Source organism: Leptosomus discolor, chromosome 4, assembly GCF_034619465.1.
Source record: "Leptosomus discolor isolate bLepDis1 chromosome 4, bLepDis1.hap2, whole genome shotgun sequence".
NCBI classification, from domain to species: domain Eukaryota; kingdom Metazoa; phylum Chordata; class Aves; order Leptosomiformes; family Leptosomidae; genus Leptosomus; species Leptosomus discolor.
The window spans coordinates 83,282,505-83,308,905 of NC_141394.1; the positions used below are offsets into that span (position 1 = coordinate 83,282,505).

Sequence of the window (26,401 nt, forward strand, 5' to 3'; positions counted from 1 at the left end):
CCCCCCAGGCTTTGGGGTCCTGGGGGATGTGGGGTCACAGCCAGCCCTGTCCCTTCTAGGTCTTCAAGGGAGGCTTGAGCCTGGGCTCACTCAGTAACGCCCAGGGGGGGTGAGGGGACCCTGTGGCCCCCCCCCAGCCCATGTGCACCCCGCTGCCAAGGGGGCAGCCGGTCCCTCTGGGCACACGGACACTCGTCCCATTGTCCCTTCTCCTTCTCCCGCAGCCGGGAAGGCGAGGACGCCATGGCGATGCTCCTGGAGCCCGGGATGCAGAGTCTCCGGATGGGTAAGGCTTATCCTCAAGGGAAGGTGCCCGGTGGGGACAGCAGCGGGTGGGGGGTCCCCTGCCCCCCCTCTCCCCCATCCCTCCCACCTGCAGAGACGAGCGCGACACGCCGGGTCCCTCTCCCTTCGCCTCCCCACGCTCCCGGGCGTCCCCCCTCGCCCCCCGCCCCAGCCACCCGTCCCCTCCGCCGTCACCCCACCGTGGCCGCGCCCCGGAGGAGCCCCCCACGCTGCTCCCGCGCTGGGGTAACCAGAACCAGCTGCGGCGGGCGAGGAAACCCAACCCTGAGGACACAAACCGGGGGCAGCAGCGTGAGCAAAGAGGCCATCGCAAGGATTAACCCCCCCCCGCAGGGTCCCCCCAGGCCACTGGGAGCCCCGTGCCCGCACGCCGGTGGGTGCTCTGGACCCGCAGGAAAGGGGCTTCACACGCACGGCCCCGGGTTGGGGGTCCGGAGCCCCAGGCTCGAAGCCCGGCTGCGCTTGGGAGCCCAGCCAGGGCCGTGCTGTCCCCCCCCTGACCAGGGGACACCAGCCTCCCCCCGCCGTGGGGCTCTGCCAGCACTCGGAGACGCCCGGAGGGACGTTCTCGTTTGTCGGGGATCAAATATTCATGGCACAGACACGGGATACAGCGAAAGGCACTTACGGCGCGGGTGCGAAGGGACCGAAGCCGTGTGGCGGCGGGGAGCGGCCGAGCCCGCTGGCACAGCTCCCGGGGGGCACGCGGCGCGGCCCCCTCCCCGACACCGCCGCACCGAGCCCGGGGCGAGCGATGGGCCGGCAGCCCGGCTCCCGGCCGGCCAAGGGGGCAAAGCGGTGGGGAGCGGCCAGGACCCCCGCTGCCAGGACGGAGGGGTGCCTGCCCGGCCGAGCCTGGCCCCAGCCCCACGGCTGCTGCTGCTCGGGGGGTCCCAGAGCACCCTCGCTGCAGGCGCTGGGGCTCCCGAGCTGCCCGAGGAGTTTAGGGGGCTGCCCCTTGGTGTAAACTGGTCGCAGTGGGAGCTGGGGTGGATTTGCCTGGACACAGACACGAGGTGCTGGCAACCTCTGGCGAAGGAGAGCTGGAGTTTTACACTTCCCTGAGGAAAGACTGAGGAGCCTCCTCCAGTCCCAGACCTCTCCCAGTTCCGGCTGGGAGTGGGTGCTGCTTGTCCCCACTCCCGCGGTCCAGACCCCGTCGGGCTCCCGGCACGGAGCCCCGTGGCCGGGCAGGCAAGCCCAAAGCGTGGGTCTCGGCAGAGCCCATGGGATGGACAGACGGACCCTCGGCCCTCCCGGTGTCACCGCCCGGACCCCACGTCCCATTCCCAGCAGGGTCGGACCCCGGGCAGAACCCCCTGGGGAAGGCGGCCCCCACCCCATCAGCTGCCCCAGCCCCTTCCCCGCTGCCCCCCGCCAGCAGCCGGAGCTCGCCCATCGGCGGGTGCCTCCGCGGGGCGGGTGATTAACCCCCCTGCTAATTGGAGCCATGTGGCCAGAGGAGAGCAGGCAGCCCTGCGCCGCCAGCGACCAGGCGTCCCCAGCCCACTCTGACCCACTGGGATTAACTGGGATGCCCGGGAGAAGGCTGGAGGAGCTGCTGGAGGGGTCACCCCAGGAGATGCAGAGCTGGCTGGCGTCTCGAGGAGGAGGAAGAGGAGGAGGCCCCGCAGAGGAAGGGCCGCCGCACCACGGCGCCCGTCCCCACGCGTGTGCGTGGCTCGCGGCGGCGCAGGACAGCCCGAGCGCCCCCGAGCTCCCCGCGCAGCCCAGACCTCCACATCCCGGAGCTCTCGGGGGGCTCACGCAGGAGCTCTCCGCCACACGGGGCTGTTCCGCAGCGTGGCGGCGGGTCTGAGCCCGGCACAGCTCCCTCGCCGAGGGCCGAGGAGCCGGGTCTCCGCGGCCTCTCGCTGCAGACGCTTGCTCTGCCTCGGTAGCTCCCCAGCGCCTCTCTCCCAATTTTCTCCCCCCGTTCCCGATGGATATAAGCTGTTTGCCCGGAGCAGCCTCCAGCATCGTCCCCGCCAGGCATTGCCAACCCGAGCCAGCGTGTCTTTATGCGGCGATGGGTGTCTCGGTTTAAAAATAGGGGGCTCTGGAAGCCCACCGCGATCCTGACGGCTGCGAGCACATCACGGGGTTTTAGTCCTGACTCTTCTGGCCTCAGCTGCAAGGAATGAGGTCTGGCTGCTCCCGCCGAAGGCCACCGCACTCCCACTCCTCCGGTCCCCTTCGGATGCGCAAGGCAGGCCCCATCCCGCCTCGGTTCGCTCAGCTACGGGGAAATGTCTCCACCTGCAGCCGCCACCAAGGGCCTCTGTAGAGTCAACGGGGAGAAACCGGGCTTGCAGGTTCACTTGGCTCTCTTCAGAGGCCGGCTTCAGGAGGGGACAACTCTTCCTCCCGGCGCCAGCTCCCCTCCGGCGGTGGAGAAGACGCCGAGCCCGTGTTTCGGCACCACAGCCTGCCCACGGCAGCGAGCCGAACCCCTCCCTGCAACGCCACGACCAGCTCACCCCGACCCTTCTCCTTGCTGAGCAAGAGCTGACGTCCCCCAGCCCCGGAGGAGAAGGTCCCTCAGCCCTGCAGCTCTTCCCCGACCACTGTCCCCCTCCTCTGTGTGAGCCCCTAACCTGCAGGGAGGGATCCCTGGGCGCTCACCAGCAGCTCACCAGTGCTAACACCAGGTGCAACTGGTACCCACACTTCCTCAGGACGCCTGCAGGGCCTTCCTCATTTGCTGATTTGAAGCTGATTACATCCTTCCTTACACGTGGTTGGAAGAAAAAGCGCGGGAAGCCCCCCCAGGCCCAGAACTGCCCCGCGCGGAGCCCCCCGGGAGCAGCCCCCGCAGCGGCTCTGACCCCTCCGCTGCCGAACCCGCAGCCGCAGCGGCTGCGTGGGGCCGTCACGCCTTGCCCTCGCCTGGGGGAAGGGTCTTCAGGAGGGGCCGGGGCCCCGTCCCCATCCCAGCCTCACCCCGCTGTGTCCCCAGGTGCCAACGGCGAGCGCTGCCTCACGCCGTCCCCTCCCGGCTCCCCGGGGACGCCCCACGACTCCTGCAGCATCGCCCCGCTGACGCCCTCCCAGTCGCCGGTAAGGCAGTTGCGGGGTCCCCTGGGGCTGCTGGGGTCTGTGTCCCCGGCATCGCCCCCTCCGGTCCTTCCCTGGCCGGTGCTCCCCGCGCACCGCTCCCCTCCCGCTCCGCTTGCCGTCCCCACCGCACGCCCCGGTACCGGCCGCGGGATGGGTCAGTCTATCGCCGGGGCCCAAATCCCCCCTTAGCTCTGGGAGTTACTGGACGGAGGGATTTTTCCAGCGCTGGAGAGGAACCGGAGGCAAGGCCAGCTTGAGGGAACTCTTTGCAAAGCTCCCGGCTCCTGCCTGGACCTGCCGGGGCACTGCCCGGCGTGGGGGGCGGCAGGCAGGGGAGCGCGCCAGGGCCGGTTCCTCCCCGGCGCTGGCTGTCCCTGCGGCTCCCCAAACACGCACGTTTCTGAGACAACCGCCTCACCCACGCTCGTCGCCGGCTTTTTTCACGGCCAGCTAATGCCGGCGCTTATCAAACCCGGAGACGTTAAAAGTTAATGAGGGCTTTTAGCTCCCCGCGTTTCCCCCGCGCGCTGGGAGGCTGCGGCGGGCGAGGGCGGCAGCACGGGGCGGTGGCACGGGCACGGGGCTCGCTGCGGCTCCCTCGGCGCCGCCGCTGCTTGCCACGGCCGGGGGGCGCGGGACGGGGGCCCGGCGGCAGGACCAGAAAAGCATCGGCTGTAGGATGCAGCAGCGGGAACCCCCTGAAGCGCCCGGGCCAGGAAGTTTTTCGGTTGGGTGACCCGTGGGGACGTCTGGGATGAGGTCCATTGGGCCGCGATTGGGAGCAGGGAAGGTTTGGGGTAAAATTTTCCAGGGTTCAAGCGCGGAGGGCTCAGCACCACCCCAGAATGGCGAGGAACGGGGAGCCCACCGCCACCCCAAGCAGCCCTCGTGGGCAGAGGCTGTGGGCACCACCCCGCTCCGGCGCTGCCCGAACCCCCGTGTCCCACGGAGCCTGCCCTTGGGAACGGCCGGCACGGGCGGTCCCTTTTGTCCAAGACTGGGAGGAATTACCCCGTGTGCTGTCCGCGCCATTGCAGAGGGAACCGCAGCATCGCTGCGTCCCTTGCCCGGGCAGAAAGGGCAGTGGGCCTGATCCAGGAAAAATTAACCCCTTCACTGTTTATTTTGGGGTTTTTTTACCCCTTTTCTGGAAGCAGCCAGCCCCGTTTCGGCGCTCACCGCCGGGACACAGTCCGTCCCTAACGGCTGCCCTTGCGTTTCAGAGGAGCGAGGCTCGCTCCCAGCAAACCCCCTCCTTCGCCGTGGTGGTGGCCATCGACTTCGGCACCACGTCCAGCGGCTACGCCTTCAGCTTCTGCAGCGACCCCGAGGCCATCCACATGATGAGGTGAGGAGCGCCCGGAGCCCCCAGAGCTGCTCCCGGGGCACTGAAAGGACTTTTTTGGCCCGAAGCGGCCGGAATTCGGCTGGCCAAGAGGCAGGGATGGAGCCGGGCTGGGCAACGAGCATCCCCCACCATGAGGGGTGAGGGTGGAAGGAGCCCCGAGCGGGAGGATGGGGTGTTCTAATGGCCCGCGGGGGTGCAGGGGACCCCTTCGTTGGGGTGCTCGAGGTCGTGCCCAAACGATCCGACGAAACGGGGCAGGACCCCGAGGCTGACGGGCTGCTGCCGGCTCCTGTTTGCAGGAAATGGGAAGGAGGGGACCCGGGGGTGGCCAACCAGAAGACCCCCACCAGCCTCCTGCTGACGCCGGAGGGCATCTTCCACAGCTTCGGCTACACGGCCAGGGACTACTACCACGACCTGGACCCCGAGGAAGCCCGCGACTGGCTCTACTTCGAGAAGTTTAAGATGAAAATTCACAGCACCAGCGTAAGTCCCCGCTCCCGTCCCGGGGACCTCCCCGGGGACCCGTGGGGCTTGAGCTGAGCCGGCCCCGGGGATTTATCCCGCTTTGCAGAAAGCGAAGGGATCACCGGGGAGGGGGAGCAGAAATCCGGGGGGGGCTGCAAGCAAACCCCCTGCCCGTCAGCACCCCGCGTTAGGAGCCGGGGCGCCAACCCCTGCCTTTCGCTCAGAGTCGCAAACCCGGGCGGTGGGTTAAGGCGAGGGACGGGAGGAGCGCGGCGTCGCCGGGGGCGAAGGCACTCACCGCGGCAGCGCGGGCGCGGCAATGGTGCTGGCCGGGCGCTGCTGTGGTGCTGGCTGGGTTCTCCTGGGTGCTCTTCGCCGGGGCGAAGGCGCGGTTCTCACCCCGCAGGCGTCCCTCGCTCGGCTGGGGGAAGAGCGGCGCAGCGCGTCGGCCGTCTCTTCTAGAGCTTCAGTCCCTTTCTCCCGCTTTCTACCCCTTTTTCTCCTCTTTTTGTTCGCCAGCTCTTTTTTTTCCCCCTCCCACGGGTTACACACAGCGTGGTTCGGCGGGGAGTTCAGCGGCACGGTCACACACGAGCAGCATGATCTCTAGAATTCTCAGTAGCATCAGCAGGGGTGCTAACTGTAACACTAGTTTTCTGGATAACGAAGGAAAAGTTTCCCTCCGGGGCATCGCAGCCTTCAGAGCTCTGAGCCGAAACTGTCTTTCTGCTCGGCCCCTCGCTCGTTAGCCAAAACAGAGCCGGCTCGCCGCCGCCAGGCTCCTCTTTGGGCTCTTGTCTCCCCCCGCGAGGTGCGACAGGCAGATGTCACCCCTTTGCCGCCCTTTGCCAAGCGGCTCGGCTCGCGGCCTCGCTCCGCCCGGGCCCTGATAAACGCGTCGCTTCACCGAACCTCGCCAGCCCGGCGCTCCCCCCCCGCCTCCCGCCCGCTTGACGGACCCTCCAGCCCTTCGCCTTTCGGGTTCCCCCATCCCAGCTGCTGCAGGGCAGGCGGACGCTTCGAGCGCCCGAGCCCCGGTCGGGCGCGGGCGGGGATGAGCCCCCCTGCCCGAGGCGCGCTGGCGGGGCGGTGATGCCGGCTGCACCCCGGCACCCGGCGTGACCCCGTCGGCCGTCCCTGCCCTCCCCGGCAGGACCTCACCATGAAGACGGAGCTAGAAGCTGTCAACGGGAAGAAAATGCAGGCGCTGGAGGTGTTCGCCCACGCGCTCCGCTTCTTCCAGCAGCACGCCGTGCAGGTAGGGCACCCCGGCCCCGGCTCCCCCAGCACCCCCCCTGCTCCCCAAACGGAGCCGCGCATCGTCCTCGCCCCACGCGTCGCATCCCTCACCGAGAGCCCCGATGCTCTGGCCGGGGGCGGCGGGGCGGGGGGGACACACACACACACCAGGGGGGTCACTCGCCGCCTGTGGCCGGGCAGGAGCTGAAGGACCAGTGCCCGGCGCTGCCCGAGCGAGACGCCATCCGCTGGGTGATCACCGTGCCCGCCATCTGGAAGCAGCCGGCCAAGCAGTTCATGCGGGAGGCTGCCTACAAGGTGAGGGGACCCCCCCGGGCCGGGCAGGGACCCTCGGGGGCGGTGGTGCTCTCCCGGTGGGTGCTGCCTGAAGGGTCTCCGGCGTGTCCTGGTGGCTCAAGGAGCCAGAGCTGGGCTCTGGGTGCCGGGCACGGGCTGGCTTTGAAACCTGGGGTTGGTGGGGTGGGAGGATTTGGGTGTTCGGCAAGGGGGCCACTGGGGAGGGGGAAGTGCTACCCCCAGGGATGGCGCCCCGACTCCCCGACCTCCCCGCAGGCCGGTCTGGTGTCGCCGGAGAACCCGGAGCAGCTGCTGATCGCGCTGGAGCCCGAAGCCGCCTCCATTTATTGCAGGAAGCTTCGGCTCCACCAGCTGATCGACCTGAGCTGCAGACCCCCGGCCAACGGGCTGGCGGCCGACCGCCCCGTGGACTCCAGCTTTCGGCAGGGTGAGCGGCCGGTGCCGTCACCGTCACCCCGGGGCAGGGAGAGGACCCACCCGCTGCGCCGGGGGCCGGCTGAGACCCTCTGCTGAGCCACCTCCGGGGATGCTCCCCGCCACGCGTGGGAGCCCTCTGCTCCGGCCGCAGAGCCAGGGCTTTGCTGGGGCAGAACCAGTTTGCCCAGCTGGGAGCAAGCCCCGGAGCTGGGATCTGCTGGTGGGGTCGCATCCGGATTGACGGAGGTGCTTGAGCTGCATCCCGGGGCTGAGGCTGGTGAAATTCCTGTGCCGTGGCCATCCCGGCGCGCCGAAAATAGGCCGGGATGGTGACCCCACCTTGTCCAAACAGCTCCCTGCCCTTCCGGGCTGCTTTGATGTCCCCCCGTCCTGGGAGCGGGTGGGGGGAGCTGAGGAAACCCCACCCGGGCTGGGGAGAAGAGGGGGAAGCGGTGGCATCGCCCGTGGACGCGGTGAGGGGGGATCCCATGGGATCCTGCGGGATCCCGGGCAGAGCAGCGAGGCGGCTGGACCAGGGTGGAGCTGGGGCCGTGTTGGGTGTCCCAGCTGGAGGGGAGAGGACAACCAGTGCTCCCAGTGCAGCCCAGCACAGCGTTACCCCCCCGCTGGAGGGTGGGGGGGGGGGGGATCCCAGGGGGGATCCTGGCCCTGGTGACCCCCCCAGCCTGACACTGGTGCCTCTGCTGTGTCCCTCAGCCCGAGAGCAGCTCCGGCGTTCCCGGCACAGCCGAACCTTCCTGGTGGAGTCGGGAGTCGGGGAGCTCTGGTCGGAGATGCAGGCAGGTAGGAGGGGTGGTGGGCAGGGCCCCCCAGCAGACCCCAGTCCCCCCACTGGGGGAGGATTCACCGGCGGGGGAGACATGCAGGAGTCCCCACCGGTGCTGCCTTGGGGGTCACCCTGGGCAAGGGGATGGGGGGCTGGACGTCCGCTCCGCAGCGGAGACCCCCGAGGAGCCCACGGGGGCCCCTGCCAGCGCCAGGGGAGGGTCCTGCCATGAGGGTGACACGGCTCCGGTCTGTCATTCGGTCTTGACCCCCCGGCTGATGCCGGCGAGGGCAGGGGCTGGCTGTCACCTTCCCATCCCGTTGTTCCAAGGGAACACCGCAGCACCCCCCTCCAGCAGCACTCCCCTCCAGCAGCACCCCCCTCCAGCAGCACTCCCCTCCAGCAGCACCCCCCTCCTGCAGCACTCCCCTCCAGCAGCACCCCCCTCCTGCAGCACCCCCCTCCTGCTCTCCAGAACCTCTGCAGCCGGGTTTCGGGTGGGAAAAAAACCCAAACAAGCCAAAACAAAACGACCCCCCCCCAAAAAAACCCCATATTTTGGTTAAAGTCGCGTTTTTCCCAGGGAAAGCGCAGCCCTGCGGCCCAGGGACCGTGACTGGCAGCTGCTCCGAGCCCACGGGATGGGTGTTCCGGGGGGGTTCAGCCCCGGCGCGGTGCTGGGGGTCTGGGGTAGACCCCGCAGCAGCTGGGGGGGACACGGGACCCCGACTCGGCCACTGTCCTTGCCCGCAGGTGACCGGTACATCGTGGCGGACTGCGGCGGTGGCACGGTGGACCTCACGGTGCACCAGATCGAGAAGCCGCAGGGGACGCTGAAGGAGCTGTACAAAGCCTCAGGTGGGCTGCAGCCCCCAGACCCACCCTGCCCCCCCCCCCGGCAGCGCCCCTTTCCCGGGCCGGGGTCCCCTCCCTGTCCCCTGCGGGGCGGTGGCTGGGCCTGTGGCGCCACCTGGTGTCCGCAGGGAGCAGGGCAGGGGCGGGGGGTGCGGGTGGGACAGGGGGGCTGGGCTGGGGGGTGACGAGGTGGGACAGGGGTGCTGGGCTGAGGGGTGACACAGGGACAGGGGTGCTGGGCTGGGGGGTGACAAGGTGGGACAGGGGTGCTGGGCTGGTGGGTGACACAGGGACGGGGTGCTGGGCTGGGGGGTGACAAGGTGGGACAGGGGTGCTGGGCTGGGGGGTGACACAGGGACGGGGTGCTGGGCTGGGGGGTGACAAGGTGGGACAGGGGTGCTGGGCTGGGGGGTGACACAGGGACGGGGTGCTGGGCTGGGGGGTGACGAGGTGGGACAGGGGTGCTGGGCTGTGGGGTGACACAGGGACAGGGGTGCTGGGCTGGGGGGTGACACAGGGAAAGGCGTGCTGGGCTGGGGGGTGACAAGGTGGGACAGGGGTGCTGGGCTGGGGGGGTGACACAGGGACGGGGTGCTGGGCTGGGGGGTGACAAGGTGGGACAGGGGTGCTGGGCTGGGGGGGTGACACAGGGACGGGGTGCTGGGCTGGGGGGTGACAAGGTGGGACAGGGGTGCTGGGTTGTGGGGTGACACAGGGACGGGGTGCTGGGCTGGGGGGTGACAAGGTGGGACAGGGGTGCTGGGCTGGGGGGTGACACAGGGACAGGGGTGCTGAGCAAGGGGGTGACAAGTGGGGCAGGGGTTCAAGTGGGACAAGGGTTGTGGGCTGGGGGGACTCAGGTGGGACAGGGGTTCGGATGGGACAGGGGTGCTGGGCTGTGGGGGTGACAACGTGGAACAGGGATGCTGGGCTGGGGGGGGGCTCAGGTGGGATGTGGTGCTGGTGGACGGGGGTGCTGGGCTGTGGGGTGACAGAGAGACAGGGGTGCTGGGCAGGGGGGGGCAGTAAGATAGGACAGGGGTTCAGGTGGGACAGGGGTGCTGGTGGCACAGGAGTTTTGGACTGGAGGGGGCTCAGGTGGGACAGAGGTGCTGGGCTGGGGGGGGGTGACAGTTGGACAGGGATGTGGGTGGGAGAGCTGGGGGTGCAGGGTGGGACCGGGGTCCCGGGGTGGCTGCAGGTGGGACGGGGGCAGGGGTCAAAGCTGAGGCCCAGGGCACCCTGGTGTGGGGACCTGAAACCCCTCTGGTGTCCCCGTGTGCTGGGGGGTCACAGCCCCCAGTGCCACCCGGGCACGCAGGGAAGGCACAGGGTGACTCAGGGCTGTGCGAGGTGTCCTGGCCCGTGCCCACGGGCTTCCCACCCTGCTCCCGGGGGGCACGCGAAGCCCCCGGCCTCAGCCCGTCCTGGGGGTGAGATTTTGGCACACAATGGCCAGGCACCCCTGGAGAAACGGGGTCTCGTGGGTGACAGCCACCAGCCCGGGGTTCCCTGCAGCTGGCCGTGGGACTGGAAAGCCCCAGCACTGCCCAGCACAGCTATGCCGTGGGGAGGGGGGGAGCACCGAGCCCCCAAGCATCACCCAGGGACCCCCAACATGATCCCCTTTGTGCAGGGGACTGCTGTCCCCGCAGCCACGCTGCCCGCCTTCTCCCTGCTCCTGGGGGACATCTCCATGTCCCCCCTGACAGTGCAACACCCATCCCTGTCCCCTGGTCCAGCCTGGGCGGGGGGGGGGGCTCCCCTCCATGTCCCCCCACCCTGATCCCCCTACAGGGGGGCTGCAGCAGGGCTGGGGGCCACGGTCCGGCACAGAAAACACCCCAGGCTTTGCTAAGTGACACCGGGGGGGGGTCTGGGGACATGGTGACAGGGGGACATGGGGATGTGTGTGTGTGTGCCATGGGGACGCTGCCTGACCCAGCCCCGCCCCCTCCCCGGTCCCCAGGGGGTCCCTACGGGGCCGTTGGGGTGGACCTGGCCTTCGAGAAGCTGCTGTGCCACATTTTCGGGGAGGATTTCATCGCCACCTTCAAGGCCAAGCGTCCCGCCGCCTGGGTGGACCTGACCATCGCCTTCGAAGCCCGCAAGCGGGCGGCAGCCCCCTCCCGCGCCAGCCCCCTCAACATCTCCCTGCCCTTCTCCTTCATCGACTTCTACCGCAAGCACCGGGGCCAGAACGTGGAGACGGCCCTCAAGAAGAGCAAGTGAGACCCCGGCTTTCGGGGGGGGGGATAACGGGGGGGGCTGGGGACCCCTGGGGACTTAAACTGGGTGGAGGGAGAGGGCAAGGGCAGGTGGGGTGCTCTGCTTCTGGGTCCGCTGGGCTGGGGGAACCCCGGAGGAGAGGGGGATGTCTGTGGTGAGGGGCAACCCCGGACCCTCTGTCCCTCCCCAGCGTCAACTTCGTGAAGTGGTCGTCCCAGGGGATGCTGCGGATGTCCTCGGAGGCCATGGGCGAGCTCTTCCAGCCCACCATCAGCCAGATCATCAAACACATCGGTAGGTCCCGGGGGGGGGGCGGGGGGAGCTGCCTGGCTGCCGGAGCCCCTGCCCCTCTGCAAGGGGTGGAGGGGGGCGTCCCCTCTCCGTGAGACCCCGGTACCCTGCAGCGGCACCCTGAGCTGTGCCCGGTGCCCACCCTCACCGGGGGCAGGGGTAGAGAGAGGATCCCGGGCAGCCCCCAGCCCTGCCCGACGCCCCCCCCCCATCCCTCCCCAGACGACCTCCTGAAGAAGCCGGAGGTCCAAGGCATCAAGTTCCTTTTCCTGGTGGGGGGCTTCGCGGAGTCGGCCATGCTGCAGCGCGCCGTCCAGGCAGCCTTCGGCCTCGCCTGCCGCGTCATCATCCCCCAAGACGTGGGGCTGACCATCCTCAAGGGGGCCGTGCTCTTCGGCCTCGACCCCACCATCGTCCGCGTCCGCCGCTCCCCGCTGACCTACGGCGTGGGGGTGCTCAACAAGTTCGTGGAGGGGAAGCACCCGCGGGAGAAGCTGCTGGTGAAGGAGGGCAAGCACTGGTGCACCGACATCTTCGAGAAGTTCGTCTCCGTCGACCAGTCCGTGGCGCTGGGGGAGGTGGTTCAGCGCAGCTACTGCCCGGCGCGGCCCGGCCAACGCAAGACCATCATCAACATCTACTGCTGCGCCACCGACGACGTGGTCTACATCACCGACCCCGGCGTGCGCAAGTGCGGCACCATCAGCCTGGAGCTGGAGGAACCGGGCGACGCCGGCGGCGCGGCCCGCGGCCGCCGGGAGATCCGCGCCAGCATGCAGTTCGGCGACACGGAGATCAAGGTCACCGCCATGGACACCCGCACCTCCAAGACGGTGCGAGCCACCATCGATTTCCTCTCCAACTGAGCGCCCCCGCCGCCGCCCCTGGGACCCCCCCCCACGAGCCTCCCACCCGCTCCGGCCCCGCGGGACCCCCGGGGGTGCCGGCCGTGGTGGGGGGGGGAACAACACGTATCTCCCCAGCCCGGCGGAGGGGCCAAGGGTGTCGCCGCGCCCCGTGGGACACCCCCCGAGACGCTCCCCACGTGCTGCCGGGCAGCGCTGCGCCGGGGCCCGCGCCCCCCACGGAAAGGTGGTCCGGCTGTCAGAAGGGGTGACTGGGGGTGTCCCGTGTGTGTGTGTGTGTGTGTGTGTGTGTGTGTGTGTGCGTGTGCGTGTGTGTGCGTGTGCGTGTGTGTGTGCGTGTGTGTGTGCGCGTGTGTCCCCACTCCCCTCCGTGGGTTTTAATCACGTCGCAGCCGCCGGCGCCAACGCTCCCGGGGGGGTTAACGGAGGCGACCGGAGCTCCAGCCCCTGCCCAGCTGAAGGTTTATTATTTACCTCTGTAGGTTTTTGTCCTTAAAAACCCCACACGTACACACAGATGTGTATATATATATATCTATATATTTATATATATATAGGCACATAAAGCCTCCTGTTGCTTTTGAAACCGAGCCGCTCCTCCCGGCCCTTGTACCACGGGTCTTGTCGGAGACAGAGAGGGAAAAAAAAAACAAACAAAAAAAAAAAAAGCAAACTGGAAGGAGACGGAGGCGCTGGGCACCCCCCAAGGACCTGGAGGGGCTCTGCCACAGGGACACGGCCACCAGCCCCGGAGCCACCGGGGACCCGGCTCCTCTCCCACTGCCGGGTCCTGCCCTGGCCCAGCTCAGCTCCACACCCCAGGAGGCAAAATTTCACCCCGGGGGGGGGGGGGGGGGGGGGGGGGGGCTCAGCCCCCCGAACGCCCCCTCTCCTGGGTAGGGCCGGGGAGAAAAGCGAGGGGAAAGCAGCAAGAGCAGCTGGAGGCAGCAAGCGGGATCCCTCCCCCCGGCTCCGGCATTTGGGGAGCCCCTCCTGCGTTTCGGGGACACCCCCTCCCCCCCCGGCCCTGCAGCGGGGAGGGGGGACACGCTGCCTGCGTGGCGGCCACAGCTGGGGGGGGGGCAGCAGCTCGCCCCCAGCTCCGTGATGCCCCACGGAGCCGACACGGAAGGGGAGGGGGATTTTTTGGTTTGGGGTATTTTTTTTTTTTCCTTTTTTTTTAGATTTGAGCTTCGTCCTCCGGAGCCACGCGGGTGGGGGGCTGAGGGGGGGGGGCGGCGGGGGGGGGTGTTGGGCTAGTCGAAGCCGTGCCAGTCGCTCTGCTCCGAGTCGTACTCCAGCTCCGCACCGACGCAGCGCACCCCGTCCAGGAGCATCGGCGTGCCGTGGTGCCGGTCTGCGGGACAGGAGGGGGACAGCGGGGATGGGGACAGAGCCGGGGTGCAGCCGCCTCTGGCCTCAGGCTGGCCCTTTTGGGGAGGTTTCAGGCTTTTTCCCCCCTCCCCTGGTTCCCCCACAAGGGATGCCGGCGCCCAGGAGATGTCCCCAGGTCACCCTGTGCCCCCGACACGGGGTGGGGGCGCAGGGAGGTAGCAGGGGGTGCCGGGGAGCGAGCCACCGGGCACAGGGACCCCGGGACCGGCCGCGTGGGAGTGACACGAAGCTGAGCTCTCATTAACAAACCCCAATTAGGCAGAAAGGTGCGGGGGGGGGGGGGGGGGGGGCAGAAAAAACAATCAAAATGAAAGACAAGCAGCCACGGCAGGAGGAGAGGGGGACCCCAGGGGGCTTGGGGTGAGGACCAGGGGGCAGGGGGTGCCCCCGACCCACTCGCTGCGGCCCCACTCCATGCACCCCTTCACCGGGGAGGCCCCATAGCTTCAGCCCCCGGGCTGGGGATTTTTGGGGTGAAAGTCAGTCGGTTTAGACAATTTCTTCGGAGCGTCCACCAGGTGGGGAACGTCGGCAGCGGCTGAACTGGGAGAGCTGGAGGGAGATGGGTCGGGGAAGGAGGGATGCGGGGATGCAGGGCCCGGGAGATGCAGGGAGAATGGTCCGGGGGACGCAGGGATGCGGGAAGGAGGGTCCGGGGGACGCAGGGATGCGGGGAGGAGGGTCCGGGGGACGCAGGGATGCGGGGAGGAGGGTCCGGGGGACGCAGGGATGCGGGGAGGAGGGTCCGGGGGACGCAGGGATGCGGGGAGGAGGGCCCGGGGGATGCAGGGATGCGGGGAGGAGGGTCCGGGGGACGCAGGGATGCAGGGAGGAGGGTCTGGGGGACGCAGGGATGCGGGGAGGAGGGTCTGGGGGATGCAGGGATGTGGGGAGGAGGGTCCGGGGGATGCAGGGCCCGGGGGATGCGGGGAGCAGCCCCGGCTCCCCAGCCGCAGCAGAAAGCAGCGGGTCTCCAGCCGGGCCTTCCAGTGCTCCCTGTTACGGGCTGTGCCGGGGGAGGAATCGCCGCTCCGAAACCCGAGGCACCGCACGAAGCCCCCGCCCCGCTGCCGGCCGGCGCCGGCAGACCCTTACCCATGACCCGGGCTTGGACCACGACCCTGACGCAGGCGCCTTCGCCGGCCTCGCTGGCCAGGACCACCTCCTCCTTCAGGACCCCCTCCCTGTGCGCCCTGTACTCGCACTTCACGCTGTAGCCTGGGGACGGAGAGACCCTGGGAGCTGGGGTCTGGCTGAGAGAGCTGCCTGCACCCTCCCCAACCTGCCCGCACCTCACCTCCCTCACCCTCCCTCACCCTGCCTGCACCTCTCTCACCCTGCCTGCACCCTCCCCACCCTGCCTGCACCCTCCCCAACCTGCCTGCACCCTCCCCAACCTGCCTCACCCTGCCTGCACCTCTCTCAACCTGCCTGCACCTCCCTCACCCTCCCCCACCCTGCCTGCACCTCCCTCACCCTGCCCGCACCCTCCCCACCCTGCCCGCACCTCCCTCACCCTGCCCGCACCCTCCCCACCCTGCCCGCACCCTCCCCACCCTGCCCGCACCCTCCCTCACCCTGCCCGCACCCTCCCTCACCCTGCCCGCACCCTCCCTCACCCTGCCCGCACCCTCCCCACCCTGCCCGCACCTCCCCAACCTGCCTGCACCCTCCCTCCCCAAGCTGGCAGCCCCTCCTCGCCCAGGAGCAGCGGAGCCCGGGGCACGGCTGATTTAGCCCCATCCCCAGCACCAAGGCGCTGAGCATCACAGCACAAGTCTCGCTGGGCTCCCTCCCCGCCCCCCGTGCCTCAGTTTCCCCAGCTGTGAGGCAGAGGCAAGAGCTGGCAGGGCCGAAGGAGGAGGCAGTTGCTTTTGATCCAGAGGATAAAAAAGCAGGAGGGAGAAGCAAAACGTCCTCCTCCCGAGCGCCGGGAGCCCCCTCATCTCCAGCCCACGCTCACCCGGGGCCGCTTTGTCACCGCAGCCGTGAGCCAGGCCCCACGCTCTGTCCGGGCTGGGTGACCCCAGCACCGGTGGCAGGACAGGGCCTGGATTTGGCCCGTGGTTGGACAAACCTGGCCAACTCCATCCCTGCCCGCAGCTGAGGATGCAGGAAGCAGAGCCTCGAGGGGAGCCCCTGGCCGTCACCGGGACCCCGAGGCCATGGGGGGGGGGGGGGGGGGGGGGGGGCAGATGCTGCTGAACCGCTGCGAGGCACCAGACTCCTCCGGAGCCCACCGGAGCGGGGAGGGGTCCCCAAAGGGCTCCTTTCCCCAGCGCCTCGGGAGCCCTGGCCCTGAGCCCGGGCTGAGCACGCCAGCCCGAGGCGGGGAAGCTTCAAGCGAAGCTGAAGTGCTTTGCTGGGCCGGGGCCAGCGGCAGCGCGGGAAGAGCCGCAGCCGGTCCCTGCCAGCCACCGCCCCACGTCCCTGCCAGCCACCGCCCCACGCCCGGACCCTCGGGAGGTGACACGGGGGGGGGACAGGGGAGAGGCGTCGGGCTGCAGCGCGGGGGATGCGGGAAAGAGCATCCACCGGCTGCTGGTCAGCCGGAGCTGCTGGCAGGGGACCAGCCAAGGTGCCCCCAAGGCAGCCCACTGCGTCCTCGGAGCAGAGCCCGTGTCCCCAAGACGGCTGCCACCGAGCCCAGGGTGACGCTCGGCGGTCCCAGCCGCCGCGCCAGAGCCACGGGGCCCGTCCCTGCTCCCTTCTCCCACGGACGTGCCAGCGGCAAACTGAGCCCGGCGCAGAGCCGGGCTGGGGCGTGAGCCTGGTGCCACCTCCGGGAGCAAAACCCTGTCCTTGTCCCTGTCCCCACGGCCCCGTGGGCTCCGCTCCGCCAGCCCACGGCCGCTCTTCGCCTCCCGAGCGGGACCCCCAGGCGCAGCAGCCGCTCGACGCGCGTTTGGGAGAGAAGAGGGTGGAACCCCCCGACTGCAGACGATGCGTTAGGGGGCTGCGGGGCTGCAGGGGCCCGGCCCGGGCTGCCACCGAACCCGCGCTGCCGGCATGGCCCCGGGCAGGACCGAGGGCTGGGGGAGCCGGGAAGGGGACAGGGAGGAAAGAGGGGGCAGAGGAGGCGGTGGGACCCCAGCCCTGCAGCCGTGACCCCGGGGGGGGGCTGCCACACGCCCGGCCCCCAGCTGCCGCCAACAGGGCGCGAACCGAAGCCCAGGTATCGCCGCTGCCCAGCCCCGCGCCGAGCGCTCCCGTTTCGGGATGTTCTTCCCCTTTCCTCTACGACAAGAGCGTGAGCCAGCAGCCTGGAGACACGGAGGCGACTCCCCCCGCGGCTCCAGCCCCTTCTTTAGGCAGACCCTGGGCGCAGGCAGCGAGCAGGCAGGGCAAGGGCTAAAAATACCGGCAGGTCTGGACTGTGTTCAGCCGGTTCCTGGATGAAAGCGCCACCAAAGCCGCCCTTCAAGCGCCGCGGGTCGGGGTCGGGCATCTCCCGGGAGGCGCGGCGGGAACACGGGCTCCTTCTCCGCGGGGTGAAGCGCCCCGACGCAGCGCCGCAGGGACGGGCACCGGCAGGGGTTGGGGGACCAAACGCCGCCCTCGTCGCTGCGTGGCTTGTCCCCAAAGCCCCCCGGGGTGGGGACAGCCCGGTCGGCCTTGCCACCCCCCCCCCGCCGTGCTGAGGGGAAGGACGAGGCTTGGGGTTTGGTGGGTGAGTGTCCTACAAAGCGCTTTCCGAGTTCTCCCGAGGCAGAAAAACCATCCCCGGGGGGGCTCCGGGCTCCCCGAGCGAGAGGAGTCACCCCCCCATGCCTGACAAAGCGGGGACAAAGAGGGGGCGACCTTACCTTCTGGCAGGGGGGTGACACCGATGACTCGGAGGTTGGGGTTGGGGAGGGGAACGGCACAGACGTCCTTGCCCAGCCTCTGCACCGGGGGCAGGAGGAAGGTGATCTCGTACTTGTGGAGGATCTTCAGGAACCCCACCTGCGAGGGGGGGACACGGCGGGGGGGGGGTCACACCACGGCTCGGGCGGGCGCGGAGCCGCACAGGAGGGGGTCCCACGCTGCCATCGTCCTGTCTCAGCCCGTCGTCCCCCTCCACGTCCCACCCCGGGGACAGGGACCCACCAGGCATCGGGCACCCCCAAGCACCGGGGGGGGGGGGCATTTTCCTAAATAACTGGGGAAGCGTAACAAACACCTAGATTTTGGCCAGCAGCAAAAATCACCAGATCTGAGCAAAGCCCCGGGAACAACCACCTCCGTGGGGGGCGGGGGGGGGGGGGGGGGCAGAGACCAGTTCTCCCAGCGCGCAGCGGACGCGTTGGGCTGCCGTTACTGGTCTCCCGAAGCCGAGGCGCTTCCAAGCGCACGCGTTCCAGCGCCATCCATCCCCCACCACGACGAAAACCAGAGCCCTTCCAGCCGGCTGCTCCACCGCGCTGGGGAAAAGCCATTTTGGGAAGGGAGCAGCGAGCTCCCCCCCCCCCCGCCCCAGCCTACACACCCCACACCCCCCCCCACCACGCGGCAGAGCCCAGGGCGCAGCCAGGATCCGTCCCAACCCCGTGGGAAGCCCTTTGGTGCCCCCAAAGAGCCTTTTCTCCCTCGGGGAGAGGCTGAGGGTCTCCTCCTGCCTCCCAGGCACACGGCGGGGTGCGGGGTGCACCCCAAACCTGCTTGGGGTGGGGTGAGGGGAAGAGCTGTGCGGTTAAAGGCGGCCCCCGGCACGCTGCGCTGGGCACGGCGGCTGCCAGCACCGGGTCGGTGCCGCTTTGCCGCCGGGGCTGGCAGCGCCGAGGGTGGCAGGCGGCTGCCCCCGCTTCGCCGGAGAAGCGCGTGCGGTGCCGGGGCGCCCGCGGCACGCTGCATGGCACGGGAGGTGGGGGGGGGAAATAATAACAACCGCCCCCGGAGCGGCAATTGCTAAGCGATAACCCGTCCTCCGCCTGGTGCGGAGAGCTGACTCAGAGCTGGAGGGGGGGTCGGGGGGCTCTGCCGCACGCTCCGAGGGGTTTGTTTCTTGGGGGGGGGGGGGGGGGGGGAAAGGGGCTGCCAAAGGAGGGGCCGGTTTGGTGGCCACCATAAAGCAGCTCCGGGCAGAGGACCGGCAACCCGCGCCTCCGAGGCACCGCCAAGGCGCCCGCCTGCCCCCCCAAGCCCCCCCGCACCCAGCCCCGCGGCGTGGGGCGGCAGCGGGTCTGCGAACCCGCCGGGGGCGAAGCACGAGGGGGCACCAAAGGTGGCTTGCTGGCCCCGCGGCCGTCGCCGGCCCCCAGCGTGGTGCGGGAGCCACCGTCGACCCCGAGCCCACCCTGACACCCTGACCGCCCTGCCAACGCTGCCCGCATCAGGCAGCGGCAGCGCGGCCCAGGGGGTCGGGGGGGGTGGGGGGACACACGGCACCCTCCCTAGCCGGCCCCGAACCTGCCCCCCCCGTCGCCGGCAGGGGCTGGGTGCAGCCGCAGGAATCGGGTGCTAAACGGGCGAAGCCGGAGCAAAGCACCCGTGTTTACCCCTGCGCCCCCAGGAGCACCCCAGGCACCCACGGGGGAGGAGCTGGGCTCTAGGGGTGCTCCCAGCCACCCCCCCCCCCCCCCCCCCCCAGGTACTGCAGGGAGCTGGTGGAGCCAGAAACACCCCCAAACCTGAGCTCTGCAACGGAGACGGAGCGCTGTCCGGAGCGGCAGCGATGGAAACCCCCCCCCCCCTCCCGGAGCGGGCAGACCCGCCGGCAGCAGGAGCCCCCCCATCCCAGCTCAGGGGGGCCCACAACAGGCAGCACTGCGGCGGGGGGGGGGGGTCACCCACCTCACAGGGCCCCCCCCCCCCCCCCGGATAGACCCAGCCCCGCTGCTGGCTGCGGGGACAGGCCGGGGGGGGGTACCGGTACGCCCCTCGTGCCCCCGGCTCCCACCTTGACGAGGAAGCTGCCGTCCTTCTCCTGCGTCACCATCACCGCCGAGTCGTGGAGCTTCTCGTCGAAGTGCACGTGGCCGTGGGCCCCCTCGGCGGGCTGGCTGGGGGCGAAGCGCACGGCCCCCCCCCTTCGCCTTGCTGCCTGCGCGGGGAGGAGAGGACAGAGCCCCCCCCGCGTCACCCCCTGCCCGCTGGCAAAGCGCCCACCTCAGCTCCGTCCCCAGCCCCACCGGGGATGGGCCGAGGCCGGAGCATCGTCAGGCGTGGAGGGGCTTCCCCAGGTTGCCCCCGCCGCCCGGCTCTCGTTCCCAAAACGCCCCGTGACATGGGTGAAGGAGATGGCCCGTGGACACCGGTGACCAGTGGCCACAGAGAGCTGAGGGGCCCGCGGGGGCTGCGAGGGGCCCGTCCGCGCCCCCCCCCCCCCCCCCCCCAGGCTCAGCAGCATTCGCTCGCCCCCCGCGATTTTCTCAGCACAGAGGAGCGGAGAGACGGGCTGCGCTGGGGACCCGGGTGGGACAAGGGCCGGGGGAAAGGACAGCACCCCCGGGGAAGGGCACCCCCGGGTCCCAGGGTGCCGGGTAGGGCTGCGAAGGTGGCCAGCACGCTGGGGAGCAAAGCCCGCGGTGCGCTGAGGGAACCCCAAAAAAAAAACCACGTCCCTGCGAGGGCAGGCGCCTGCCTGGGGACACCGAGGTCCCCACGGCCAGCAGGAGCCCGCGCAGAGGCACGAACGCCGCGCGCCCTTTCACTCGCACCTTGGCAGTAGGCTCTCTGTAAGCTCCCAAGCCCAAAGCAGCCTCTCCTCCTCCTCCTCCTCCTCCTCCTCCTCCTCCTCCTCCTCCTCCTCCTCCTCCCCAGTACACCCCAAGAAACCCCCCAGTCCGGCCGCCGATCGCATCCATCTGGCAGCGGCCGGGAGCAGATTGCCGCCTCCTTAAAGAAAAGGCTCTTTGTGCCTCGGCGGGCTGGAAACGCCGGAGATTTAATAACTCGGCATTGTTCAGCCGGAACAGCTCGGCAGAAATCCCTTCCCCGCACGCAGGGGAGAACAAGGGGCTCGGCCTCTCGCACAGCCACGCAGCCGCGGTGGCGAAGGGGCCGCCGGCGGGACCCTCCGCGCCGAAACGCGGGCAGAGCCCGGCCCCGGCCCCCCCCCCCCCCCCGTGGCGGGGTGCAGCCCCCTTCTGCCCCACAGGACAAGGGGAGCGCCGGGGACCCGGCTGGGAGCTGCGGCAACTGGCAAGGTCGCAGCCCGCTGGTTGCCACCGGGCATCCCGATGGCAGCGCCGGGCTCAGGGGAGCCCCGACGCCGGCCAGGAGGCGGGCAGGGAGCATCCCAAATATGTGTCTCCGGCACGCAGCAGCGCCTGGAGGCAACGCCACGCCAGGCCGCCCCTGGGGACAAGAGGGCACCCAGCCACCATCAGCCCGAGCGGCCACGGCGCCCAGCTATAGCCCCCCGGCACGGGGGTCTGAAGACCCTCGGGAGAGAGGGAGGTTGGAGGGGGGGGAAGGTGGCAGCCGGGCACTGCAGGCAGCCGTCCCGGCTGTCCCGGGAAGCGGGTCCCCCCCGTGGCACACGGCCCGGGGACCCCTGGGGGCTGCAGGGCACAGCGTCCCCATCCCGGCTGCCGCAGGGCAGGGTGGAAGGGGCAGGGGCACCCACCCGGGTGGGACCTGCCGCCACTCGGCCAGCGCAGAAACCTCCTGAGGGGCGAAATGCGACACACCCGGCAGCGAGGGGGGTACAGGCAGGGGTACAGGCAGGGGTACAGGCAGGGATGCAGGCAGGAAAGCACCGGGAGCTGGCATGTTTTATCCCCGAGCGCCACTGCAGCCAGGGCAGGAGGGTCACCGGGACCTGCCGGACCCGGCACGGCCAGCATGCCGGCAGCCGGTCTGGTCAGGCACTCAGGGGGTGGGTTTGGGGGTCCGACCCACACCCTATAGCAGTGGGGGGGTGTCACGGTGGGCGACGCCTGCCTCACACGTGTCGGCAGCGATCGCAAGCCCCGAAAGCAGATGCCACCTTCAGAGTCACCACGTCCCCCTGAAATGAGGGAGGGGGTGTCCCAGCGCCCCCGGGGAGGCAGAGCTCAGGGCCAGGAAGGACGGGGGGCGCTCAGGGCTCCCCCATCCCCTCTCCTCCAGGCTGCCAAGGCAGCCCAGCGCAGGGAACCCGTCCTTCGGCGTCGGCCCGCTCGCCGGGCCCTCGTCCTGCCGGGAAGGCGGAGGAGGCTTTGCCAGAAGCCCTCGGGATGGCGGCGTCCCACGGCCCGGCTCACCGGCAGCGGGGAAGGAGCCGCAGAGGCCGGAGCCGTGGCCAAGCGCACAAAGGGAGACGGAATCACGCCCAGCAGCAGCACAAAGAGCCTCTTCGGTCTTTGTCTCGGCACGGCGGAGAGCCGGGCGCTGCCGGCACAGGGCACAGCGTGCCAGCGGCCTTTTGGGGTCCCCCCCTCCCGGCACCGACCGAGCGCCCAGCTCCCCGAGCCCAGCACTGCCAGAGCCTTTTGGGGAGGCAGCCAGGGTCCGGGAGAGGCCGGGAGCACCCTAAAAGCACCTGGGACCCCCCACCTCCGCCGGCAGCCTTGCCTGGGGCAGGGGGTTGTGCCGATTGCCAGAGGGGGGACCGCGGCTGAGCGGTGCCGGCAGCGCCCCGCCGGAGCCCCCAGCCCACCGCAAGCCCCCTCAGTGGGTTCTTGCTTGCAGCTCCCAGCAGAAAAACAGCAGCGATGTCCCCCTGGTCCCCCGCCACCTCCGCCCCAGGCAGCCCCTGGGCAGAGGGACCCCCACGGCAGGGCCGCGGGCAGAGGGGCTTCGCCGGGAGGGAGCATCAAACGCGGAGCCTGGCCCCCCCGTCAGGGCAGGGAGCCCGGGAGGGGCCGAGGGGTGGGCAGGCAGGAGGGGGACCCCAGGGACTCACCCTTGCTCGCCGTAGCCATGGGTCCCCGCGGCGGTCGTTCTCGCGCCGAACTTCAAAGGCAGGGGCAGGCGGCCATCCTCCGGGACCACCGGGGCTGGGGAGGGAACGGGCAGGGTTAGGCAGGGACGGGCAGAGCCGGGGAGGGCAGCCGCTGCCTCCGGCCGGGCGCCAGGGCCAGGCGAGCACCCAGCACCCAACGGCACCGCGCGGCTGCCGCTCCGCCGGGGGTGACCCCGCCAGCACCCCCAGCCCAGGGTGGGCACAGCCCCTGCAGCGAGGCAAGGGGGGACCGCCGGAGCGGGCTGGGGGGGGGGGGGCGGCCTCCTGCCTGGGGGTTGGGGATGCGACACCCCCAAAGAGCCCTTCGATGGAAAGCGAGGCTCAAACCTCCTCCCTGGGGCTCGCCCAGCCCCGCCGCCCCACAAGAGCCCGTTCTCGGGGTGGCAACACCACCGGGCACCCGGTCTCGCTGCCGGTGACGCGATGCCACCGCCGGGCACCCGGGGAAGCCGGCAGTAGGAGGCAGGTGCCCAAAACGGCGCCGTCAGCAGCCCGGCCTGCCGAGCACAGGGAAATTAGACTCACGGAGCAGTTTCGGGCGGACGAGACCTTCGAGATCATCAAGCCCAACCTTTGTCCCAGCTCTACCAACGCCACCAAACCACGTCCCCAAGCACCGCACCTGCCCGTCTCGCAAACCCCGCCAGGGACGGTGACTCCCCCACCCCCCCCGGGCAGCTGTTTCGGTGAAGAAATTCTTCCCAATCTCCAGCCTGAACCCCCCCCGGTGCACCTTGAGGCCGTTTCACGGAAAAAGCTCCCCCAGCGTCAGCCTAGAAGGAAAATAACATTTAAAAAAACCCAAAAAGCGGAGCTGAAAGGGCGCAGAGGCTCTCCAGCGGCCAGGGGGGTCGGCAGACCCCCGCCACGGGCCCCCACACCCCGCGGTGCTGCTGCCCAAAGACGAGAGGATCCAGCCTGGGAAAGAGCCGGGAGGGAGAAGCCCAGGATTTGGGGGTACCTCGAGAGATGTGCCGGGATCGCCGAAACGCCTCCGTGGGCAGCGCGGGGCGGGAGGAGACCCCGGGACGGGCCACGGCTCCACGGGAGGGCTGGCGGGGGCACGGGGCAAGCGGCCCCCAAGCTGGGGCAAAGCGTGGGGTGAGGGGCAGGGGGTTTGGGGACCAGGGTGGGCACCTTGAGAGGGCCAAGACCCCCCTCGCCCGCAGCCCCGGGGTGGGGGTGGGGGGGGCACCCCACGGACCCCACCGACAGCCCCACGCCCCGCCCCAAGCACCCCGGGCAGGGGGTCCCCAGCACCAGGCCCCTTCCCGGTGTCGGGGCTGAGCGGCAGGAAGGAGGCGGCGGCGCTGACGCACCGCCTCCCCGCCCGAACGGCGCCGGGTGGCCCCAATCTGCCTCCGCCATCACCGCCGTGGCCCCGGTCCCCGTCACGCGTGGGTATCCAACCCCCCCCCCCCCCCCCCTCCCGTCCCCGCCACCTCCGTGTTTTCACACCCTCCCGCCGGTTCAGCCCGGTGCAAGAGGGGACACGGCGATGCCCTCCCGGCCTCGGTGTTCCCTTCGGCGCAACGACCGGCCCGGGCGAGCACCGTGCCCCGACCCACCGGGACCGGGAGACCGGGACCCCCACCGGGACGGTTATGCGGGGAGGGGGCCCCGCCGCCCCGCGGAGGGGGAAACCCCGGGGGTGGGGGGGGTGTCTCTGCCGGTCCCTCCCGGTCCCCGCTGTCGCTGTCCCCGTCCCCCGTCCCCCCCTCACTCACCCCGGGCCGGTGCGTCCCGGACGCCGCCGCGCTCCCCGCTCCCCCGCTTCCCACTACCGGGACACGCCCCCCTTCCCTCCCATTGGCCCCGACACACCCTCCGCCCTTCCCATTGGTCCTCCCCCTCGGCGGTCACACCTCCTCCGCACCGCCCATCGGTTGCGGCGCCAGCGGCCCCCCGCGGTGGGGAGGGGGGGGGGGGGGGGGGGGGTCGTCTCTAAGGGGCGGGGACTGTTGCTAGGGGGCGTGGCGGAGGGCTGGGACAGCCAATGGGGGCGGGAGCGCACGGCGGGAGTGGGGGGGGGGGGGTCACGGGTGGGCGCGGGGGTGCGCAGCGCCGCGGAGGGGACTCCCCCCCCCCCCCCCCCCCCGCGGGCGGTGCGGTTGCCATGGCAACCTGCCATCGCCTGATGGTTTTGGGCTGTTGGGACCCCAATTTCCCCAGCCGGGCCGAGCTGCGACAGCGCGACGACACCGCGGGTTCGGGAAATCCCCCCCGCGACAAAAATCCTCGGTTTTGGGTTATTTAGGAAAAAAAAAAAAAAAAAACCACCCCCCCACCCCCCCCACCCCCGCCAAAAGGGGCTGGGGCAGGTCTGGCCCCGGGAGCGGGAGCCCACGTGTCCCCTTCACCGGAGCACCGGGAAGGGCCTCGTCTCGCCGAGGCACGGCGGGGACGGAGGGAACGGGCCGTCGGGGGTGGGAAAGGCGGCCGGGAGGCATGTGTGTGTCCCCCCCCCCGGGAAAACGCCGCCGGTTCCTTCCAAAAATCACGTCCGACCGCCTGGGAACGATGTGGGGGCAGGCAGCGGCCCCCGCTGTGCGGGCCAGAGCCGTCCCCGTGGGGGGGAGTGGGGTCAGGGGGAGCGGGACCTCCGCCGGGGGTACGGCAGCGCCGCGGGGACTAAGGTGACCCCCCCCCCCCCCCCCAGGGCTTCGGGCTCCAGATGCCAGAACGCTTAAACCGCCGGGGCTGTCGTTCCCAGGGAGCGGCGGGGGCTCCCCAGCTGCGCCCTCGCCCCCCCGGCACGGCTCGGCCCCTCCGCCGGGACACGCCGCACACCCCGCCCGGTGGGAAAAAAACAACCGGGTTTTACCCTAAAAAGGTGCAGCGAAGGTCGTGCCCACACGGGGCAGCGCCAGGCCGAGCCCCGGGGCTGCTGCCCACCACCCCGCCAGCCGGCCTGTGCGCCGCGGCACGGATTTTCTCAGGGATTACAGGAAAAAAAAAAAAAACAAACAAAAAAAAAAACAACAACAACAAACAAACAGATTTGGGGAAAGAGATTAAATCCCAACCACACCAGCGCGCGTCTTCCCCGGCCCGGGCAGCCGAGCGACGCCCCCACGCTGCCCACCGCCCTCCAACGCCGGGGCGGGACACGGGGGGTGTCCCCAAGGTGGGCACGGGGGTCCCTGCTTCTGCGTTTGTCGCCTCTGTTTTTTTCTCCTTGGGAGTAACTGGAGCAACTGGGAGGCGCTGGGACGGCTCTCGCAGCTCCGCGGGTGGGAGAAGCGGGGCAGGCGGCGGGGGGCAGCGCCGGGCGAGGGTCCGCTCACCGCTGGTGGCACTGGGCTTCCGCAGGCGCCGGCTGAGGTCGTCTATCCGCACGTTCTTGAGGTGCAGCAGCTGCTCCAGCCTCCCCACCTTCAGCTGCAGGATCTGAGCAGAGACACCCCCCACACACACACCCCCCTCAGCTGGGTTTCGGGGGGCGGGAGGCACATCCATCCGCCCCAGACAGGCTCCACGGGGCAGGGGGGGGGGGAGGCTGGGGCAGCGGCGAGGACGGGGGGCTCAGGGCCAAGCTGTTGGCATCCCTGAGCAGCATCAGCCACCTTTAACCACAGGGGAAACTGAGGCAGGTGAGCACCAGCGCCAGCGTTTGGGGTCTCTATTCCAGCTCCCCCAACAGCTCCAAAACACGGCCCGGGAGTCCCAGCCCCCCCCACGAAAACCTGGTGACAACTCTTCCCATCCGAGCCGGCTCACGGCGTTCCTTCTCCTCTTTCAAAATGGCACATCTTAGATGTTTTCCAGTAGAAAAGCCACAGTTTTAGGCAAAAACAGAGCCACCGCCCTGGTTCGGTGCTGAGCAAAGCTCTGTTTCTAAAATCACCCACTGCCCAGGCTCGAATTTGGGGTGCCCAGAGCCTGGGCTGCAGCCCCGGGGTGCTCCGGGGGCCACGGCAAGCCGCGAGCAGAGGGGTCTGTGCCGCTTGCGA

The 26,401-nt window shown here is 70.2% G+C and overlaps 2 protein-coding genes across 2 annotated transcripts; one reads left to right on the forward strand and one right to left on the reverse strand.

Moving 5' to 3' along the window:
* The first annotated feature begins 243 nt into the window (after window positions 1-243).
* Window positions 244-12,184, forward strand: HSPA12B (heat shock protein family A (Hsp70) member 12B). Its single transcript, XM_086463768.1, has 12 exons — window positions 244-286; window positions 3,266-3,366; window positions 4,590-4,714; window positions 5,014-5,200; window positions 6,336-6,440; window positions 6,623-6,739; window positions 6,995-7,166; window positions 7,874-7,960; window positions 8,697-8,801; window positions 10,768-11,026; window positions 11,218-11,321; window positions 11,541-12,184. The coding sequence occupies exons 1-12, from the start codon at window positions 244-246 to the stop codon at window positions 12,182-12,184; spliced, it is 2,049 nt and encodes a 682-aa protein (XP_086319894.1).
* A 1,256-nt stretch (window positions 12,185-13,440) lies between these two features.
* On the reverse strand, window positions 13,441-22,407 carry ADISSP (adipose secreted signaling protein). Its single transcript, XM_086463771.1, has 6 exons — window positions 22,389-22,407; window positions 20,712-20,717; window positions 19,458-19,597; window positions 17,386-17,524; window positions 14,675-14,797; window positions 13,441-13,541 (listed from the first exon to the last, which is right to left on the reverse strand). Exons 1-6 carry the CDS (start codon window positions 22,405-22,407, stop codon window positions 13,441-13,443), a joined length of 528 nt encoding a protein of 175 aa, XP_086319897.1.
* Between the last annotated feature and the right edge of the window lie 3,994 nt (window positions 22,408-26,401).